This window comes from Lepidochelys kempii, chromosome 22, assembly GCF_965140265.1.
Source record: "Lepidochelys kempii isolate rLepKem1 chromosome 22, rLepKem1.hap2, whole genome shotgun sequence".
Taxonomy (NCBI): Eukaryota; Metazoa; Chordata; order Testudines; family Cheloniidae; genus Lepidochelys; species Lepidochelys kempii.
In genome coordinates, this window is record NC_133277.1 from 6216424 (window position 1) to 6239413 (window position 22990).

The following is a 22990-nucleotide window of genomic DNA, read 5'->3' on the forward strand; positions in this document are numbered from 1 at the left end:
CACTGGAGTGGAGAGCAAGAAGTGGAGAACTCTGCTGCTCTGGAGACTTAGGAACTTTATTTGCTAGTCTTCGAGACTCCCTGCCAGATCTGTCACTTCTTGTGCATCAGAGGCATTTCCCAGACTTCATGTTCAGGGTGGCTCAGAGCCGACCGCTTCCCTGACCTTGATTTTTAATTGCAAATAGGTACTATGTTCTGGAGAATCATTTCACCAAGGTGCTATATGAACCTGAGGAATTTCCACCATTCTGCTGTGTCATTAACATGCAGGCAGGAGGCACTCGCGTAGCTGTGCATGATCCTTTGCTCTGTTACAGAGGCATTGCAAATGGCTTCTTACCAGCTATTTTACATCAGCTCTTACCAGCTGTTGATTGGCTGGGTGGCCACCACACTAGACGATTTTGGAGCTTTTGTTTCCTGAAGCCTTAGAAGGGAGCATTTTGATCATCTACTTCTGAGCTCCCGTCTATCACAGCCCATAGAATCTCACCCCGTGATCCTGCATCACACCCATAACCTGTAGTTGCACTAGAGTGTATCTTTTAGGAAGACATCGATCTTGATTTAAAGACACTAAGTGACGAAGAATCCCCCGTGTCTCTAGGTAAATTGTTCCACTGGTTAATTACCCTCACTGTCTTAAAAAAAAAAAAAAATTGTGCCTTATTTCTAGTCTGAATTTGTCTAACTTCAACTTCCAGCCATTGGATCCTGTTCTGCCTTTGTGACATTAAAGAAACCTCCACCTGTTAACTGTAGAACATGATCAGATCACCTCCTGACCTCTAAAACAACTGGTGTTCCAGACTGATTCTTGTTGCTTTCTTTTGATCCCTTTCCATATTTTCAGCATCCTTTTTATTAAAGGGTGGCCATTGGAAGGGGACAGGGTATTCCAAAAATGGTCTTACTAATGAGGTATATGGAGATGATACCTACTCCCCCTAGGGAAGCCAATGTGGCTAGAGAATCCAGTGTCTTGCAAGCCAATCCTTGTGCTTCGATGTTGTTTCTGTGCAGGAAAGATGCTGTGTGTCACTGCTAGAAAAGGATAAATGCATTGTAAACAGGTACCGCTCACTCTGTGACACCTTACCCCATGGAAAGCGTTGTTCATTACTGAATATATCTGATGGGGGGACACCCGCTTTAGTTTCTTCATGGCACCAGTTTGGACATGCCCCCTTCCACACAATCCCCAAACCCTCATTCGTCCTACTGGAATCAGAACACCTGTAAGGGCTGATGATCGAATTTGTGCAGTGACCGCACTGAGGCTGGAGTAACGCTTGAGACAGCCTCCGAATCTGTCACCTGTGCATTGAACTTGACCAGCCTTCGATATAAATATGGACCTTATTCTTCCACCTTTACTCATGGTGAATAATCCCGTTGACTAGGACCTACCATGTAAATGCTACTCTGCATGAGCACAGGTGCCAAAACCAGGCCCCTAAATAACTCCCTGTGGTACAACCTCAGCAAGCAGGCCAGTGACAGGCTGACATTTATTCTGGGTATGTCAGGCTGTTGTTCCTGTTTGGCAGGTGAGCATTTATGGCATGCTGCCAATCCAGACGAGCACATCTGTGGTGGCTGCCATCTTGGCTGCCGTATTGCCCCCCATCACGGAGATTGAATCAGGGACCTCCAGAGCTAAAAGCACAATCGCCAACAGCTTAAGCTAAAGAGCCAAGCCGCTGGAGCTGAGCTGTACGCCTTGTTTCTTCTGTGGCTTGGCGCAGAGGGGAACCTGTATAACACACGCTGGCCAATGGGTGGCTCTTTGCATGGGGGACAGTTAGCCAGCATGGACTGGGGTCCAAGTCCTTGGGGAAGCATATGTTGTGGGGAAGGCTGGCTAAGCATGGGGATATGGATGTACCAGGGAGAGAGAGAAATCTAATAGGTGAGAGCAGGAAAGAAGTGAAGAGCAAAAGAAGCTCGTGTGTGTTGCATTCAATAGTTAGGAAGGGCCTTTCTTTATTTACAGTGTCCATTTCCATACAGGGAATGGCTGGAATTGTTCTAGGGATGCTGTCCGCTTGTGCATGGGAGACATCTGAAGATGCAGCATCAGTCTGAATTATGGGCCACATCTTCAGCTGGCACGAGATGGTGGCAGCTGCATTGTGTTCAGTGGAGCTGCGTAGATTTACAGCCAGCAGAGAATCTGGCCCTGGGTGTTGGTGGCTGGCTGTGTTTTAAAGCCAAACTGCCAGATCGTTGACACACGTTCCTGCCTCGCTGATTTTCACTTATACCTCAGGAAGGCTAATAGCAGCTCCTTCTAGCAGCACTCCCCCGTGGCATCGATCCGTCAGGCGTACAGCTGCTGTTAGCATCTGGGGGCCCAGAGCGCTCCTCCCAGAGTGCCACGGATTCTTGACGCATTTAATGGCCCAGAACACAAACACTAGTCTAAGCTGTGCCAAGCACCCTCCATCCCACCTGGAACGCCAAGGGCTCGAGTCAGTGATGCTGAGGGTTGCCAGGCCTAACTTTTAGAAATTCTAGAAAGCCCGAGTTCAGTGCCTGGGCTCCCTGTACAGCGATGGGGAGAGGCAGGTACCTTAGACTGGGATTCACAAAAGCTAGTGTGCGAGACGGCTCCTCGCCTCAAGTAGCTAATGGCAGATGCCCAGCTCAGGGGGTGGGCTATGCTGTCCTTCTCTCAGGGAGATAGGCGCCTCCAGGTGCCTTCCTCTGCTTGGGATTCTTTGCTGCAAACCCCCTCTGGGCATTGGGTCTCCACCATTTGGGGAGGGGGCGGGGTAGGTGCTATCACCCCACCTTGTAACTTTTAGCTCAGTGGTCATAACACTTGCCCAGGAAACACCTGGGAAACACCCTTCCCACCCCCCAGTTCAAGCCCCTAATCCACATGATGGGGAGATGGAATTTGAACTGGGCTCTGCCGTCTCTCAAGTGAGTGCCCTAAGCACTGGGCTATGAGACAGTCTGATGTCTGGATCCCACCATCTTTCCTGTTGAAGCTGCTCCACTGTGAATTGTTGTTTGTTTGTTTGTTTTTTTAAAAAGCCATGGGCACAGGATGACTGGAGCCTGGATCTCCCACCTACCAGGTGAGTGCCCTAACCACTGGGCAGCACCCCCTCCTCTGGCTATTTTGGGTAATCTGGTCCTTAGGGGCCGATCCGGTAGGCGAGCTCTGAACATGCTTAGCGGCTTGGGCCCTGCAGGCGAGTTAGGCAGAGGAGCATCTCTTACCCTGGATCGTGCATCGCTCTGGGACGTAAGAATCCAGACGCCTGGTGTGGGTCTGCAGCGCAAGTGCTCAGAGAGGACCATAGGCACCCAAGCAAAAACATAGGCGCTGCGGGTTTTTAGGCACCCGCAGGTTCAGCAGCAACTGATGGGGGTTTTATGCATCCACATGCAGCCTGATTTTGGGATTTAGATGCTGAAGTCTCTGTCAGTCCTGCCCACAGAGCCTCCTAGAAGATGCGGAGTGCCCTCCAGCCAAAAGCTTCAATTGTGCAGCAAACTTCAGCTTTTCGTGGCTTCCTGTAAACAAAACCCCAGCCAGATTTAGCCAGACAGATGCTGCACTGTGGTTGAGGAAGGAAGGATGTTCTCGTGGCTATGGCACGCGTCTGGGAGTTGGGAACTCTGACTAGGACTCCATTTTTAACAGTGGGGGCGGTTATCTTTTAGTAATTGGTTCCAATAGGTAAGGTACATTCTCAGTCCCCTGACTTCAGTGGGACTAGTTGTAAGCTTTAAAGTTAGGTGCAGGTGCCAGCAGTTCACCGAATAGGGCCAGCAGTTCACCGAATAGGGCCAGCAGTTCACCGAATAGGGCCAGCAGTTCACCGAATTCGGGATTGCACATCTTCCCGACAAAGATGCACTAGCTCAGACCAAAGTTGTTGGGCTCAGCCCGGGGGTCATGGGGAAGGTCAGCAGAGACTACAAGGTAGAAGTTTCCAAAAGTGTTGAAGTCCCTTTGAAAATGGGATTCAGGCTCTTAAGTTGCTTAGAACCAAATTTGCAAGGGGATTTCGGTGCCTAACGATGCAGCTCCGTGACTAGTGGGACTTTCAAAAGAGCCTAAGTACGTTAGGCACTTTGGAAAAATGAACAGGTGCCTCTCCACTTCTTTGGGCACCCAAGTCCCTTTGCATACCTGCCCTGAGGCACTTTTGAAAATTCTATCCTCAGTGATCACAATGGTCCCTTCTGATCTTAAAATCTATGAAATGGGGGTCCAATTCCCAACCTCCTCACAGATTTCCTGCAGGGTCTTTGGCAAGTCGCTTAATCTCCTTTTTGTTTCTTCATCTATGAAATGGGGACAAGGATGCTTCCTTACCTCTCAGGAGAGTTGAAAGAATAAATTCCTTAGTGCTTGCAAGGGACCTGGATACTACAGTGATAAGGGCTTTGTAAGTAGCTAGATCTAGCAAGGCAGCATGAGACCAACACAGATTGCATAGTTGCCACTGTTTTATAGAGAATATAAAATCTGTATTTATCTTTGATTATATCTCTGAAAATTTGTATCATAACAGAGCAAATGACTTTATAATGGTGGCCACTGTGTGTTAAATGGCAGTTTTGTTATTTTAAATCCCTTCTAATGGTGTAACAGCAAGGAGAGCCGTTTCTCATACTGCATTAATCTTTAATCACGCTGTTTAATATTCAGCTGATGGACCACTGCCTCTTTTATTTTAGAGCTAGATTTAACAGAAGTGCTAATGGGTGTGTTAGCATGGAAATGAAAAGCTGATCCTAGTCTCCTGATGAAGACCAGGGTTTTATTTAAACAGATGCATGGCTGATGCAGAAGGGCACAAAAAGATATAGCAGACCCATGCTTTGCAGCTTGGTTCCTTTCTACTGTAGCTGGGTTCTTATACTGCATTTCATTGCTATAGGTTAAATCACCTTCCAGTCAAGCAGTAAGAGACACAATTAGCACTTGTTACATGTGATTCACGTTCTCATTCGTTTGGCAGGCAATTCTGCTGTGCCTAAGGAGCAGAGTTCTCAACCAGAGGGCTCCTTCTGGAGCATAAGGCAACCTTTGAGGTATCCAGATCCCAGAATATTGAGGGGCTTAAATAAGGATGGAGATCTTGAAGTGTGTAAAGCCAGCAAAGGACAGGTTTGACGAGCTCATGGTAGTCTCTGTTTCAGAGATCAGCTAAAATGCTGGTACCTTGCTGCTACAGAGAGATGGTGTGTGTGTTGGAGGGCGGGGGGAAGGTTGTCTGTGAAATAATTTTTCATTGTATGGGTTTCAGAAAGTGGAGAGGCTTTTGTTTATAGAGTTCAAGGTCAGAAGGATCACGTCCGACCTCCTGCACATCTCAGACCACAGAACCTCACCCATGTGCTTGAAAATCTGAGTGAAATCACCAGTTATGTTTTCATTTTCAAAACGTTTTGCCACTGAAACAGGAGAGGGAAAAGGAGATGAAAGTAAAAATCAAACCATGGAACATAAGAATGGCCATAAATGGGTCAGACCAATAGTCCATCTAGCCCTTTATCCGGTCTTCTGAGTGGCTGGTGCCAGGGGCTTCAGAGGGAAGGAACTGAACAGGGCAATCACAGAGTGATCTATCCCCTGTCGTCCACTCCCAGCTTGTAGAAGCTTGTTTGTTTCAGGGGGTTGTTGATAATAGGGAAATTAGTATGGAAAAGAAGAACAAGATAAGTTCCTGGAGGATAGGTCCATCAATGGCTGTTAGCCAAGATGGGACAGGTGCAGCATCCATTCTGAAAAGCGTGGCTGCAGCTAGCATTGGGCAAGGTGAAGTGAGAGGGTCTCTGGAGAGACTGATAGGCAGATGCTATGAAGTAACACGTAGCAGTAGGGAGGGGCTCAAGGTGCAGTGCTCAAATCCAGATCCCGAGTTCAGGGCTGTCTGTATGTGGAGTGTGGCTCTGTCCAGGGTGGAGACGAGGGACCAGCGGTGGACATCTGGACTTGGATCTGAACTTTGCTTCAGTCAAGCTGCTCCTGCCAGGTGTAGGCTGGGGCTACTCTGCAGCTGGCAGATGGATGGGTGAAGAGATGTTGTATGGAGCTCAACTGCTGCTATGCATAGTGGTGAAAAAAGTACCTTGGCTAAGGGATACTGCTCGCAGGAACCACCTCGGAGTTGTGCTCCGTAGCCTGATTCAGTTCACGGCGTGCGCTCATCAGCAGCTGCCTCTCTGCTCCCGTGATGCTGTAGCAGTTGCCATCAGCTGAGACCCTGGCGCTAGCAGCCTGCCAGGTTTGAGCGAATGGGTCTGGGGGGCTAGCTGGCAGGATAGTCAGTGAATGGGTCCTTTGTCTCCAGAACTCGCTCCACCCCTTGGTTGGATTAAGCCAGAGTTAGCTGAATTTCAGACTGTTGCTTTTCTAACTACCCGGCCTTCTGGAGAGAGGGGGCAGTTTAGCCCTGCTTGAGTGGAAGGAGGAGTGACCAATTTTTGGCTTGTATCACTTTAAATGCCTCATACATGTTTCCCAGTGCCTGTGATGGCCACATTGTATGGATCTAAATAAATAACTACCGTGGGTAGATAAGGAATAATAGAGAGCTACTCTGAAATAATGAATCCTGTACTAGATGCTGCTGGACAATAGCCAGATAAGCAGACTGCGGGTGGATGGGGAGATACTGCTGGTTGGTGAAAGAATGAAGTGCTAGATTGCAAGAGTAACACTTCTTTGTCTATAGATTGAGGTACAGAGAATCTAAAACTAGATGAAAAGCCCTGTGCAGAATCCCTTAATTTCATCTCTGTGGTAACCATGCGACTGAACTGACCCTAGGTGGTGTGATACACACCAGCTTGAGCGGCAAAGAGTCCTGTGGCACCTTATAGACTAACAGACATACTGGAGCATAAGCTCATCCGACAAAGTAGGTATTCACCCATGAAAGCATACGCTCCAATATGTCCGTTAGTCTGTACGGGACTGTGTGCCACTTTTACAGATCCAGACTAACACAGCTACCCCTCTGATACTTGACACCAGTTTGAGCGAATGCCCCACTGACTAGCTAGGAGGAAAAATGCATTAGGCAGAAGCCAACAACAAGCAGGGTGCGGGAACGTGGAGAATCAATCCCGTGGTGTTGCCTGCGGTGGGGCAGGTGATATGTTCCCTTAGCAGACAACAGCTATATCTTGGTGCCTAGGGAAGAATTCTAGATTAGGACCTCCTGGGTCATCGGGTCTAGTCCCTGCTATCTCAGGCCCCCGCCTCATATAATCCTGTTCCTAAATGCCCTGGGCTAAGAGAGCGTGTGGGATAACTGCTGCCACTTTGCCAAACTGCCCATCCACCCGCTCTGACGGGTGCATTCCCCTCTGCACACCCTGTCTCTAGGGACAGAGAGAAAATGCTGGTCGAGAAGTTTTGGACAAAACATTTTTTTCTCCTTGGACAGTGTCAGTCCAAGGAGAAAAAGCCAGAATTGAATGGGAAAGGATCAGTTCTGATGAGCTTCCCGTTTCAAAACGACTTTGGATTTTTCCCCTCTAAATGGGGCATTTCAACCTTTTTCAGATTGAAAGTTGCGTTTCTCATTTTGAAACCAGTTTTTGGTCTGAAATGTAAGTTAATTTATAGCAAAATACATAAACAAATACACACAAAGGTCAAAATTGAAATGAAAATTTTCAGTTAACCTGATCTGCATTTTTTGGTTCATGGGGGAAAAAAATGGAGATTGTTCATCCTGTTCTTGATAAATTGTATAATCAGTTGCTTGACCATGCTTTGGTTTGTTGTGAAATATACTCAAGAGATCACATGACCAAAGTCAGACAGGTTTGTTGCTATGAGTATAGGAAAACCGTTCGATATGATACCAGTCTCTGCAAAGCACTGTTACATTCATCTCACACAGAAGGTGTGCTCCCAAGTTACACCTCTAAAGCTATCTTTTTATACCTTATTTGGTTACAAGTACAATGTACTGTGTACGTCCTAGGAAACTACATTTAACGAATCCGCTTTCTATCTTGTTTTTCTGGTGTCTTTGTTCTGAACACATGCATTCCAGATAGCAAGGAGCATGAAAGCATCTTCTGGGTTTGTACTAGGGTAGAACAATCATATCACTTGTCCTTTCCCTTTGGGACATTCTGGTACTGGCTTGTGAGAATAAATCTCTGCCTGTTGCCACGATAAAATAGTCATATGTCCTGATCCTGACAGCTTTCCTGTTTACCGAAGCCAAAACTTACTTCAGCTGATGCAAGGTATTATGGGATACTTAGCATAAGGGAACGGGACTATAGTAAAGTAATAGGCCCTGTCTCTTTCAGTGCAGGACCGTTCTCTGCAGTATATTATCTAGTGCTACCATCCAGCCCTTTAAGTGCAGATTCCTTCTGCATTCACAAGTGCTCTTGCATTTTTTTTGTCTTCCTCTCCCCACCACAACTTTCTCCAGTGCCCCTGCTGACATGCATATGTATTAGTGACCCAGTGGCAACTGGGTCTTTTTAAAGCGGAAGGAAACAAGCTGGCATCATGACTTCCTTGGTATAGCGTTTGGGGGAGGACTCTAGTAACTATCTCAGTCTTAAGGATACAGGTCAAAAAGTTTGAAGTGGACAATTTTTTATTACTGGCTCTGTTTTTGGATGCCCTGCTTGGCTTCTGGAGGCTGCTTTTATTTTAGAGATGCTGTGCTCTCGCAGTTCCAGTTGGAGTCAGTGGGAGCTGCAGGAGCTCAGCCCTCCTGAAAATCTGGCCCCCGGGTGCCTCGCGCTGTACCCTTAGACACCAAAGCAATCACAATCAAAGGCTGCTTCTGAAGACCTCTTGTTTCAACAGCACAAATGTGAGTCAACAGCACTACCTGGTGGATAGGAGTTCCCAGTCTCCAAGTTTCAGAGTAGCAGCCATGTTAGTCTGTATCCGCAAAAAGAAAAGGAGGACTTGTGGCACCTTAGAGACTAACCAATTTATTAGCGCCTAAGCTTTCGTGGGCTACAGCTCACTTCATCAGATGTCTCCAAGTATCACCCTTGTTTAAATGGCTTGCCAGTTTCTCAGTCATTTCTAAAATCCTCATGTGTCCCCTTTTCTGCCTGGATTTCCATTGTCCTGAAAGGTAGGCACCAGCTGAGAAGGGGCTGTCACAGAGAAGGTTGTGTTTTGTAATAGGGCAAGTAAAACTTACTTATTTCTCGAAAATGAGGTGCAGAGCTCAGAGCTGCCCAAGGCATGGCTTGTTCCTATTATGGCCTCCTCCGACGTGCAATAAATCAGTACAGTTGCCAAGCTACGGGGGATGGACTATCTTGTTAAAGAAACATCACTGTCTAAAGGCAAAGTGGGGCACTGAGGAAGCAGTTTCAAATGCCAGAGGTATAGAGGTGGGGGGGGTGGGGAGATGGCACTTGGAAAAGAGCATCTCTGGGAGCATGCGCTATGGAGCAACACTGACAGATCTCCATGCCTTCCCTTGCCACTGAAACAGTCTATTGGGATGTATTTAAACTATGGGGCCAGACTCCCTGACAATAAATCTGCCATGCAGAAAGCTGGTGCCAGGCTCCCCCTACTACCTATTAAAATGATGTGGGGTGGCTAGCAAAGCTCCAGAGGTAGATGGCTACAGACTGGAAAGGAAGCTAATCTAGGAGGTGCTAATCTAAGCCCTATGCAGTGATTTTAAACCCCCCTCCCAAGTGGGAACTCCATCACCTTGGAGGCATCAAGGCCCTTGGCTGCGGGGGGATGGGAAATGTATACCTCTGGTGCTTGCTGTAGAGAATCCAGTCCATTATGGCCCCAAGCCAGACACTTCCAAATCTTTCTGCTTGTGGATTTAGGTGTCCAGTGCAAGTGGGAGAAATCAAATCCAGGTCTCCTCCGAGGTGTCTTGCTGATCCGTCTTAGCAGCTGCTCGGTGTCTCCGTTCACTTGGAGAGCTCCATTCTGCAGAGAGCACCCCTCAGTCATTTTAAAACCGTTGGTGTCACCAAAGGCTGAACTAACATTGCAAGTGTCTGTAGCAGGGAATCCTGTTAAACCTTCCTCCTCTGTCTCCCCCCTTAGGCACCCTTAGGGCTTGATGGGTTGAGGGCCATGCTCATATGGGGTGTCCTGTTTCATGTACAACAAAAGCCCAGTGATGTGTACAGGGATCATGTGCCTCAAGTGACTTGGAGGCCTTTTCTGTTTCTCTGCCATGAGAGTCTTTGCTCACAAGCAGCAAAGCCATGGCCTAGTGACCAGCTGGGATGGAACAGGTGGAATACATTCTCTCTGCGTGGTCTTTCAGCCCCGAGCCTGGTTTCATAGCTTAGATGTGGCAAGACGCTCCGTTTATTAGAGGTGAAATCGACCACTATGCAGAGGATTGGCACAAGGCCTGAAGTGGTGCATAAGCCTTTGTGCCGATCCTCTGCATGGTTGTTGGCCACAGTCAGGCCCAACGTGAGAGACAGTCCCTGCCCAAGTCTAACTAGTCAGGACAGATGCCGGCTGGGTGGAGAAACTGAGGCACAGAGAGCTGAAGTGACTTTCTCAAGGTCCCACAGCAAGTTTAGTGGCAGAGGTGCGACTAGAATCCAAGTGTCCTGACTCAAAGGCCACTGACCTGTTCATTGGACCATGCTTCTCCCACCGGTGTTAATTTTACCCTAGGTGCTTTCTATTTCAAGCCTGTGTGGCTATCTTCAATCTACATAGAAACGGAGTGAACGGTTCTGTCATCACCCACCCGTGGCTCCAGTCATCCAAAGCTAGAGCTCCCTCCACCGTACTGACCACAGCTGAAGAAAAACACCAGGAGCTTGTTCTATGTGGGCATAAAGGCCCAGTTGAGTTAGCCCTCCCCTTTGTAGTTGAACAGCTTTCAGGTCAATTGTGCTGGTTGGGATCACTTGTAGTCTCCCACCCAGGCTACAGTACGACCAGACCAAATGTTAGTTGTGTCCGTGGTACTGAAGGGGGCTGAGGGTGTCAGTCAAGTTAAGACGACTTGATTGAGCTAACTTAATTGAGACCCACATTTTCATCTCTATAGATAGAACTTCGATGGTGAGGACTGGAGTTAAGGGGCCAAAACCCTGGTGGGTGGTATCAGTTTTTAATAATGCCTTACACATCCTTACACATATTGTCTTGAAGCTTTGGTTTCCTTGCCTTGTGGCCTGAAATGCCCTTGGAGCCGTCTTGTGCTGGGATGATGAAGGGCTCTTTAATATTTGGATGCAGCCCGTGAGTTTTTGTGACTGTCTGCGACTGAATGTTTTTCAGGATCAACTTTTAACCACCTTTTGCAGGAGTAGCTTTGGGGCGTTCGGAATCAGAAATTTAAAATTTCATTGAGTAGCCCCTCCTGCCAGCCAGGCTGCTGCCCTCACAATGCTATTTTTAGCATGCTAACTTGATCAAAGCTAGCATGTGTACATCTACCAGAGCTGGAAGGTACATCTCCAGCTGCAGTGTAGACATACCCTGAATGTCTTCCAGTAACACCTCTGTGTGTCCTTTGAATGTCCTTGCCTGAGTGGGTTAGTTTCACTATTATCTCAGTGCTGCTTGTGGAGAGAGATTTCCATGGTGAACAGGGGAGGTTGCTTAAGATCCAAGCCTGCTTGCTTGCCTGAATGCTTCTAGACACTCCAATGCTATGGTGATGAACCACGGTAGTGAAGGGCCATCTAAGTTCCTGGGTAGATAAACTTGGCTCTTGCCCTTCTCTTTGATTCCGTTGAGTAATTGAGTTCTGCGAGCCACGAATCTGGCTGCGGTGATGAGACTGGACGTAGCCAATATTGGGTTTTGAACATTGAGGGTGGGGAGAAATAGTCTGCCCTGGGAGACCATGGAGGTGGGAAGGGATGGCTGTTGTGCTCACTGAGGAGCCTTGCTGGAGCCTGTCCTGAAATGCCCTTTCAGCAGAGTTATGAGGTGCCACTTGCCTAGAGTTACGGTGGAGCTAGAAGCCCTTGCGTGCTTGCTTGCATTCTTCTCTTCCCTCCATCTTTTGTCGTTTGCCCCTTTGCTCTGCCCAAGTCAAACAAAAACTTCAGTCCCTTGTGGTATTCGCCACCTACGCTGAACCTCTGATTCGACCGGAGATCTCCCACTGTCTCCAAGTCCCTCCTGAAAAAGGCCTTTGCTGGGAGGCCTGCAGCGTGGCTTCCACTTCCTTAGCTCCCCTGCATGGAGCTAGGCTGCCTGGCTAACATGGATGGAGTGTGTTTGATCTTTACAGAGGGGTCCTGGGGTGGGGAGGGGAATAATATGTTATTGTGACCTTAGCATGTGCGCTTCCTGGCTTGGGAGTGCTTCATCCTGGGACTTCAGGGAGAATGTTAGTGGTGTTGTTCAGGTTATAGAAATGACTTTATCAGAGTGTTCAGACCATTCTTGTCAGCTGGCGACAGGCCCTAGCAATGGCTTTATTGAGCTAAACATCATGTTTTGGAAACGACTCCTAAAAACTTGCAGACCAATCTTGGCCAGGCTGGCCCAGCTCTCACGTGGCACATACACTGATTGTCTAGTTCAGCGGTTCTAACTGTGGGTCGGGACCCCAAAGTGGGTCCTGACCCCCTTTGAATGGGGTTGTCATAGCTGGCTTAGACTTGCTGGGATCGTGAAGTAACTTTTCTTGTCAGAAGGGCGTGGTGGTGCAATGAAGATTGAAAACCCCTGGGCTAGTTGTATCTTTGTGGCTCTTTTGGGGGACACCTTTTGATAAGGAGAGATGCTGTCGGCTTGCTGTGGACACTCGAGTTTCTGTGGCCCCGTTTGTTAGAACGGGTTGGCCCGGGTGTGTCTGGCCCACTCATTGTGGACATGTAGCGTGCTACCTAGTCTCTGCCCCACATCCCAAAGGTGGCTGTTTTTCTGTATCAGTGGTTCCTATGTGGTGGTAGTTTAAAGTTCTTTGGGATCTTTCTGGAGGAAAGCCACTCTATAAATAAAAAGCACTTGTTGCAGATATTCAGATTAAGGGAAGGCACCGTTGAGCAGCAGCAATCTTTAGAGGTGGTGAAGGCTGGATGGCTTGACAAAAGGCTGTCAAAGGCACTTGTCTCCTGAGCTGGGCTTGATCACCTCCAGCTCAGCTTTGAAAGCCACCAGTTGAGAGAAACTTTATTTTCTGGAGCTCTCTTACTTTACATGCCCCATGAAGTGGTGAGCACCTCAGGGTTCCCCGGTTGGATTGTGCATGAGGCACTTGCTAATTCAAACAGGCTAGGGCCACCTAGCTGGACCCCGCTGCCCTGAATGTCCGATGTCTGAACTGCCTACTCATTCCAATCGGGGTAACCTCACTGTGTGACCGCTCGCTTTATGCAAACATTTGAGCTCTCCTAGCATGAATACTTGGCACCAAGGCGATCAGGTTTCACTCACCTGTTCCAACAGCCACGAAAAGCAAATTCCAGATAGTAAAATGAGCAAGGAGTAGTTCCAGAAAGGACGTGGTGCTGTGTGCCTTCCCTGAGTGGAGGTCGTGGATAACGAACTACAGGGCAAATGGCTAAAGGACAGCTTCAGTCTGAAAGAGACTCTAAAGATGGTGCTGTCAGAGCTGGGGGGGGGGGGGCGGAGGTGCATGCACCTAGTTTTTCACTCCTGTGAGCTTAGTTGGGGTCTATTCCTCCTTGTGCACCATGAACAGAATCCAGATGAAGCGAGCTGGAGCTCACGAAAGCTCATGCTCAAATAAATGGGTTAGTCTCTAAGGTGCCTCAAGGCCTCCTTTTCTTTTTGAGAATCCAGATTGTGCACTGGGTCCTAGTTACACCTGAAGGCAATGCGGCGGACAGGGACTGCCAAGAGTCACTTGGCCAGCATGCTGTTATTTGTGACTCAGAAGGGTTAAAAACACTCCCCCAAACTCCAAATGATGCTCCCTAGACATGCATGGACTATTGCCTCAGATGAAAAGCAGCTTTATAAAGAGCTTAAAACAGGCCCCCAGATTGCTGGTGTTTACCTGCTGCTTCATTTTTAGGCACTACTATTTATACCAACCCCCACCCAGCAACCCTGGTTGCTAGGTGGTTTTCCTCTCCCCCCCGTCTTCCACTCCATCTTTGCCATTGTTTTTTCTAACCCTTCTAGCACGGTATGATGTCCATCATGTGCACAAGACTGCACTGTTTCTACTAGACACCTGTTTTCATGCAGCCCCCTTAACTTAATAATTAGTTTGACTCCCCTTTTTGCTGCATTCAATGTAGAACAAAGGTGGCAGTCAGGAAATTGGGCTGTAGAAGATGTGAGCCCCGGCATCTCTTAGTGCAGCAAAAGCGTTAGGGCTTGATTCACACAGGGGACGTCAGTGGGTTGCAACGCTGGGCCCTGCCACCCAGTGGAATTTACAGCCCCAATAGGCCACGGAGAGTTAGACATCTCAGGAAGGGGTTCACAGATGCCAACAAGCCAACTGGGAGCTGCCTAAGCTAGCCAATAAGACGTGCCTAACTCTGTAGGCGCCTGCCTCTGCTTGGGATTCTCAACCGTGATGCCTTTCCTGGTCTTAGGCACCTAAGCCAGGTCAGCTGCTCAGGTGGCCTATTGCAGTCAGTAGCCCAGTGGCTGGGGCACACATCTGGGATGCAGAAGACCGGGGTTCAGGTCAAAGTGTGGACCTGAGTCAGGTTGTCTGTGTAGTGTAACATGCACACTAAGCCCATGTCCCACAGATCCAGGTTTACCATGAAGTATAGATATACCCTAAATGCTGTGACTTGTGAGAGAAGAGCAGCATTAAAACTTCTAAAACAGATGGGGAGCGGTCAAAGCAGCCCTTTGAAATTCCTGTTATCTTGCAAGGAGGGGGAGAGCTTCTCTGTATAAAGATGTTGTGTTATCCACTGGCATTCAGTCTGCAGGGTTACTTTCAGGAGCGGGAGATGTAACTTCTTAGGGTGTGGGTGTAGGCTGGTGGCATCAACTGAAATGGTTAGACCATGTTAATGGCAGAAAACGATGACTGAAGGGGAAAAATCTGATGCTGTTGAATGAATTTTGTTGATACCTGTAAATACAGTAGTACTCAGGATTCCCTAGTCATGGGGTACAGCTAGTTCCTGCCCACAAGAGTTCACTTCTCCCACCATCCATCTGTTTTAATGGCCAAACCCAATTTTGGAATCCCGCTGTTGTTAGGAAACTGCCACCTCCCTTTTGTGCTACTCCTGCAGCATTGCTCCTTGCCTAGTAATTCGGGATGAGAAGAAAAGGAGACTAGGAAAGCCAAGGTTGGTTTATTTTTTCTTTTCAGAACAGTTATGCCACAGGTGTAACTGAACAGATAAGCGCCGGAACAGACTGACAGGCAGCAATTTGCAATAGGCTTGGCACGTAAATACAGCACTCATCACCTCTCTTGTCTTTCGAGGTACCTGGCCCCAAAACCTCATGGCTCTAAACTAGTTTTCCCATGCCCTATCGCTTTTCAGTATATTGTTAATTAACCTGGCCGAGGCACAAACACACACAAATGTAAAGGAGTAGGTTTTAACCTGGCTTGATTAATGCTGTTGGGTTGCACATTTGAATGTGAGCTCAGTGGAACTACTGACTTGTTTTTTTTTAAATACCACAAGACACCTCAGTCTGGATCATTGCATTACAGTACAAATAAAAACAGAAAACAAAACCACATCCGCATCATACAAAGTGGAAAGAAAATGAGAATCTAAGTATTTACAGAGCGGGGCTGGGAAAACCACAAAAATATTTACATAAAAATACATGAGCTTGTCAGCATATACATTTTACACTAGTTCACAAAAACCCCACCAAAAACAAAAAAACCCAAACATGAAAATAAGACACTCTATAAATTAAAGTGAAGGGAACGCTGAAGGTAATCCTAAGGCTTTCTGGGATTTCTCTCTCGTGCGGCTTAGGGCAAAAAGGGTCAAATTTCTACAGCAGGAAAACGAACTGCAAAAATCACCATGCGTGTTGGTTTTTGCAAGAATGGTTGCACGCACTGGGGTTACTATGTACACCTCTTTAAACTACACCATGTCTGTGGCATCAGACTTCTGTAGCACAAGGTTCTGGAAAAGTGTCACAGGCCCTTTAAAAAAATAAATGTTCAATGCAATTTTTCATTCAGATTTTCTAGCACATTACAAACTGTTTCAGTCAATGCTTTGTCTACATACCAATGAGATGAATGGCAAAGACTACACACGAGGGTCTGTCCCTTTTGTAGCTAAAGGGAACAATACATTTTTCAAGTTTGTTTTAGTTTTGTGTAGCAATTTGCTACACCTGTGCAATCCTCACTGATACCCCTACCCCCCACCCCCAAGCGATAAGCACAAGCCTATTACCTCTGTAAAGACCTGTAGGCACAAAGTTTTTACTGTCATATGCATAAAGTTTAAACCTGATCAGAATTTTTAAAATCAGAACTGAAGTAGATGTGCCAGGGCCCATGCCTTGGTTGTTAGCTCAACATCTGTACTCTTGGAGAGCTTGCTTTATGCGCCACATTCTGCTCTGAGTTGCAGGTGCAAATCCAGAGCAGATCTCTACACCACTCCCAGAGCAGAACTGGGCCCAAACTCTCTCACATGGTAATGAGAAATTAAGCTGAAAACTCAGCAAGTGGCAATAAAGAGGCAGGCAGGCAGTGATACAGGTATAGGGAACTTGCCAAATCTGCTACTGCTCATGGATTCTTACTGAAGTTATACTTAGACAATAGGTTACTACAGATGAGCGGAATCTGGCACATAGTTGGTACATTATCATCCTATTTTTTTCCCTCCTTACCCCATTCACTGATGGGACTTCTAAATAATCCCTCTATATGCCATATTGTGCATCATACCCAACTATTACTTGGCCAAGGGCCACCTGAGACTCTTGAGTGACTTGGGGCAATTCCCATCCCCTTTTTCCTGAAGAATGGACACTGTTGGGTGTATAATCTAATGAAGGGGGTGGGACCATTTCTCTAAGGGCCAACAAGTTCCAAAATGTAACCACAGTACAAGAGCAGAACTGCATAGTTCACTATATGGCTTTGTCAAGGGGGAAAGAAGGTTCAAAATATTAGCAGCTGTTAGCAGTCGTGTGCCCATGAAGGGTTCATGTTCCTTGCTTGCTGCTCTAGTCTCACCCCTTCATTAGGGCACCTGCCCTAACCCTGGACTCTTACAGGGCTGCTGGCCCTCCAATCACATGTTGATAAGGCTGGGCATGGGAGGAGACTAGGGATAAACTTGTTCCCAAGTACGTTAAAGGGAAGAGGCTGAATGAATGTCTCATGCTGGAACAAAAAAGAAAGATCCCTGATCTCTTAGAGGGCTGTTATCACAGAGATGTTGTGACAAAGTGGTGGATTTTCTTGTGTTTCCAATGGTTTGCATGCAGAGGGCAACCCCCGAGAAGGGCTGTCTTACTGAAGGGGGGACCGCACAGGGCCAAGAGTGGGCACAACCTGTGACGCCATTAATCAGTTTGTCTGTCTTCACTATTTTCTGACTAACTCCATGCGTGGAGGCTCTTATTCCAGAATAAGAACATCTGAATTAGTTTAATCCAGGGATTAATCTAATCTGGACTAAAGCTCTCTTATTCTGGTATAAGAGCATCCATCCATGGAGGTTAACCAGGAATAGCTAGTTTGCTCTAAAGTCACACCCTACCTTTATTCCAGATTAATTTAATTTAATTTAATTTGTCTAGACAAGTCCCTAGTGATGGGGTCAGTTGTTCACTTATGGGGCCATTCCTGTATGGTGCTGAGGGGCCTTGACTTCCAAGGAACCCAGTGATGGTAGAGTGCTGTGAACAATGGATCAGGCGGAGATCGCAGGCTCTATCTCTTGCTGCTACGGCTTGTAAGGAGTGGAAATCTTTTGGAGATAGTGTTTATGCCCTATAGGAGCAAGCAAATGAGCAAAGACATTCAAAGCAGCTTAGTTCAGCTATTTCTCTGGGTAACTTAAGGCCAACACAGAGAGGATGGTGGAGAGAATTAAGGCATTGAGGGGGAGAGATTTGACAGGCTGTCCTTGTCACCTGAATAGCTTGTACCTGCCCCAAATCCAGAACAAGGGAGGCTGACACTCTGGAACAGCAGAGGGGAGATGAAGTGCGAAGACCCAATACTAGTCTCTAAACATAGCTTGACTGACTACTGTAGCTAGACTCCCCTGGACAGATAATATTGGGGAAAGCCAGATTTACTAGCAGAAGGGGCCCCGTGTTCTCAGCTAACAGCCCTTTTCACACACCCCCAAAGAATAATACCCTCTAGTTGATAATTAGTCACAAAGTGAATGATATTGAGGTAACCTGGATCACAGTGCTTTTTTCCTGACAGCTAAATTTATTTCTATAACATTTAGGAAAAACTCTATATTGAACACATTCTTCTTAAAACAATACATTGCACAATAAAATCAGACCATAGGCTATCCTAGTTGAAACAGCCCCAGAAAAGGCTGAGAGTAAAAGAACCAAAATCCTAATGACTAGGTACCTACTAGAAGGGTGGTGGTCCCCTGTGAGCGCTGACAGGTTTTTATTATTACTTTAAAAGCCCAAAATAGCAATGAATAAAACACTTGTTCTAGGAGGCTCTGACATGAGTTCCTTTAATAATCTTAGCTATGCTAGCTGCAGGACTTCCAGCTAAGAGAACTTTTCAGGTGCTTTCTTTAAGTAAACCCTCTGAATTTCAAAACAGGGAGAGATGATGTGTGATCCACCAGTACATGAAAGGTCCCAGTACCATGGGTGAACTCTGAATGTTTTAAATGCTAAATCTCAAGGATTTTCTAGGAAGCCCTGTCTCATAAAATGTATGTGATTTATAGCAGGGTTAAAATGGCTGTGAACCCAGAGAGGCTGCAGATGAAACGCTGTCTTGTTTCTATTAAATAGGCAAGGCAACACCAGGTGTGTGCTGTAAAGAGGTGCACTGTCCCTTCCCTTCCCGCTGCCTGAAGGGAGGCAATGCTATTTCATAGCATGCACGTAACTGCTCTGTGCTTACATCAACTCACTGCAATCTCATGAGTGAGGGCCTCATCCTGTAGGCCGCATATGAAAGTCAACAGGAGTTTTCCATGAAGGACTGAGTTATTTGGGCCAGAGCAACTCCATGGTTGTGCAAGTCGCTCCCAGCAGGGAACCTGTGCTCTAGTTTACAAGCTGGACATAATCATCTAGTGACATTGTAAATAGATAGTAGTTTCTGGCCAGCTAGGACGTGCAATTAAATAGCTGGTACTGCAGGTAGCCTGTAAGTAAAGAGGAATTAGCATGAAATGTGTATGCTGTTCAATCACCTGTACCCAAGTGTGTGTGTGTGTGGGGGGGGGGGTAGGTTTTTTTACTTTCAAAGCTCATCTCCATTTACAGAATGAGGGTGAACGCTTGAATTTCGGTAAAATCCCTTCTTATAGCCAGAAGCAGCTTGTTTAATGAGCCTTTAAAAACCAGCCTGTGTTCTGTCTTGGGGCCAATCTCTGTCTACCCCTGCACAATTTTCAAGGGGAGGCAGAGCACCAATAATCTAGGAGGAAACCAACACTTGGAAGCTGTCCTTTTCCCACAGCTTGCAGTGTGCTACTGATGCAATCTGAAAGGGTCAGAACAGAGACTCCCCCATGGCATCTCATTCAAAGGGTAAAACATATCCATGCAACTCCTCTAATGTTGGCAGCTGGGAGAGTGACTGGATATGCCAAGAGAAAGCTGCATGCAACCAGCAGCCCGTGTCAAACCAGGGGAAGGAAAACCCCTTTTCCCCTCCACACCATGCCTCTTTCAGATCTGCTCTGCCTCTCTGGGTCCTGGCTCATCTTTCCGCATTCCAACACAGCCTGCACGATCATTCCAACCTCTCAAATGACACGAAAGAAAACTATACACCTAGGACAAACATTGAGTGGTGAGCTGGTGGCAGGGTTGAGAGTGGGTTTGCTTTGCTCATGGGGGTGCTTTTTTTTTTTAAATTTTGTCATTGAAAAAATAAAACAGTCCACTGTCCAGCAGAGGCTGCTTAGGCTCTATCCCTCCTTCCCCCAGCTCACTCAGCATGGATCTCTGTCTCCGGCCTCTGCAAACACAGCTCTGTAGGGAGAAAGGCCCCCTGGCCCAAAGCTGTGGCGTATGTCCTACTGTGTGAATGGGGAAAGCCAGGGGGCATGAACCCCCCTCCTCCAAGGTAGCCCCCTCTTTGGTGCTGAGGCATGGTATGGTAATCCTCCAAATTATCGTACTGGGACAACACTGTCATACTGCTTTGGCGTTTGCCAAGGGTTTGGTATGGGTACAGGAGGCTAGGGTCCCTGTCCATGTTCTCCGGATGCCGGATTCTGAGGCTCTGGCTCCGTTCTGGCTTGGGAGGTGGCGCCATGGGTTGGACCTGGTGCTCCTCCTCTTTATTATAGCAGTCTCTGGTGTGTTTCTCGCCAGGAGCTATTTGCCTGGCTCGAGGTCTTTCCAAGTCTGGCCGGTCCTCTGCCAGCTTCGCTTCCTTGTGGTTGAGTCTCAGGGCCTCCTGGCCGGCTGTGACGTACTTCCCACCTGAGTGCTGGAAACCAATGGGCTCCATGGGTTCCTGGCCACCCTTTGGCCTGAAGTCGGGGTAAGGGGGCCCATTTTTGGATTCCGAAGGCTGCCGATGGCTTGCTTCCTGCTGCAGGTGTCCCCTGTGCTCTGTAGCGTTACAGCCTGGCTCGTGCAGCTTTCTGCTCCTGATGCTGCTCTGCTTCTGGGGAAGGGAAGGCTTCTCTGACTGCCCGTTCCCATAGGCCCCATGGTAATGGGCTCTGTCTGGCTCCGCCTCTGAGTGCTGCAGATAGTAACGTTCGTCCCCTTCAGGGGTGGCTGCCGTGGTTGGATACCTCCCTTCGGCCACAGTCAGGAGACCAGTTTTTCCAGGATCGGATTTGCTGCGGAGGTGGATGATGTCCAGCTCCTCCTGCAGCAGCGGACCCAGGTTGTCATACTGGGACATCACTGGCCCTTTTGCTTTCTGGCGTGAGCGGCTCTCCCGGCGGATGGACTGCAGGCGGTATTTCTCCATGTCCTCCAGGTCCCATGACACGTACGTGTGCTTGATGTCCGGGGCTGGGGGCACATCTCTGCTGATAAAGCTGTGCTCTTTCCCCACCAGGTGACTCATCAGGCCTCCCCGAGGATAGGCAGGCAGGCCAGGATAGCGGTACAGATTCTTACTTTGCAGCCTCGAGGTGTAGGATGCAAAGTCTCGGCTAGGAAGGGGGTGGAAGTGCCTGAGCCGCATTGTGCTGTAGGGGTCCAGGTCATAAACCCCCCCCTCTCCTGCTGTGGGGTAATAGGAGGAGCCAGACGAGCTGGAATAAGGGCTATACCTGTAATGCACACGCCCGTTCTCGAAGTAAGGCTGCAGCTGAGTGACATGATAATCTGAGTGGGGCTGGCATGGCTTGTACTGATAGAGGGGCCGCGGGCAGTACACGGGCTCGTCGTCGGGAGGCACCTCTGTCCGTGAAATGGGGACGGAGCGGATGGTGGAAGGGGTGGAGACGTGCAGCGACTGCACCCTTCGGATGGTGGGGTAGGGCGGAGCCTCCTCCGTGTAGCCGGTGCTCCGCAGGGTGGTAGGGCTCATGGAGGACGTGTACTCCATGCGGCTGCGAGGCTTGGAGTGATGGGCTGATGTGCTCTTTCCTTGGCTGGGGTAGGCGGTGTAGCGAGGGCCCATGGATGTGGGCGTTTCCGATCTGGAGGCGTAAGCTTGGTGCTGGTCGGACTTGCTGTGGTAGGAGAGATGCGGTGGGACGCTCTCTGGCCTGTACTGATGGACGGACGCTGGCTTGTGATGCAGATAGTTCTCTGGCATGGGCGGCTCAGGGGCACTCTCTGGCTTGGGATGGGGGAGATATGCAGACTGCAGAGAGGCATGCTTGGGCGGCGGTGGTGGGGGCAAGGCCTCCTCCCCGGACGATGGCAGAATGGAGGAAGCCAGGAAGGAATGGTAAGTGGAGGTATTCACTGTATCCAGACTGTTGGAGTGCATGGCTGCAGCTATCTTACTCTCCAGTGTCCTCACGGGCGGGATGGGGGGTGCAAAGCCATAGGAGGAGTGTGCAGGGACTGACTCGGAACGCAGGTGCAAAGAGGGAGCCCTGACGTTCTCCCGGGCCTTTTCCAAATGGCCCTGGTGGGACACAGCAGTGGACGAAGTACATCGGGTAGCGGAACTACTTTCGGTGACAAAAACCGGAGCAGGCTCGGCTAGTCGAGGCTCAGCTGGCTTTTCTGGAGGCAGTGCTCCTCGTACCTAGTATGGAGAAACGACATCAAGGTTAGTGTGTGAGAATCCCTCCCCCTCCACTGCAGGGTCTCTATACTGGATACCCATATTATTAGCTTTACAGGATGTATCACACTCCCCTACAATATAGCCCAGGCTGCTGGACTGAACATGGGAGTGCAGGGGGTGTTCTGGCTGACAGCAGGGGCAATGCTGCCTTTTGAGAGGTATTCTAGTGATCTTTGGGACATGCTGCAGTTTGCACCTGGTTTCCCCAGGCTTAATAGGGACTAGTGGATGGGCTGGGAAGTGCTGAGATTGTCCATTTATTTTTGTAATCATAAATGGTGAGGAGAAGGCTGTTGTCAGTCTATGGTTTCTAAAGACCAATTGGCCAAAACTTTTTGTACAGAGCCTAGAACACTTTGACAGGTGGCTTTTATAAAGGTATGTATTTTAGCACATGTGAACCTTGTTTCAAATCTATATACGCAGCTCTGAGTTAATGCATGATCTATAGTAGTATATCAGTAGTGTACAAATATTTCACTTCCTGTGAATTAACAACACTATTCCTTAGTGTGTGTCAGACAATTTTTAGATTCCAAGTGTGTGTGAATGCAGTTGCTCTGTTGGTGTGGCTCAAGTTGGTATCATGTAGCATTGTGATGTCTAAAGCCATTTGAGCCTACAACCAAATCCCAGGATTCAGGACTGTTACTGAACTGTGCCACTAACTGG

At 48.1% G+C, this 22990-nt stretch overlaps 2 protein-coding genes across 12 annotated transcripts in view; one reads left to right on the forward strand and one right to left on the reverse strand.

Annotated features, from left to right (window-relative positions):
* KCNJ5 (potassium inwardly rectifying channel subfamily J member 5) overlaps positions 1-22990 on the forward strand; it is a 244426-nt gene that overhangs the window by 163862 nt on the left and 57574 nt on the right. The window lies entirely within an intron of this gene.
* ARHGAP32 (Rho GTPase activating protein 32) overlaps positions 15222-22990 on the reverse strand; it is a 414799-nt gene continuing 407030 nt past the window's right edge. For all 11 annotated transcript variants that reach the window (XM_073320998.1, XM_073320995.1, XM_073320999.1 and 8 more), the window contains one exon: positions 15222-22276. In XM_073320998.1, coding sequence (XP_073177099.1) covers positions 20036-22276 — 2241 coding nt within the window. In that variant the 3' untranslated portion in view covers positions 15222-20035. The remainder of the gene's footprint in view (positions 22277-22990) is intronic.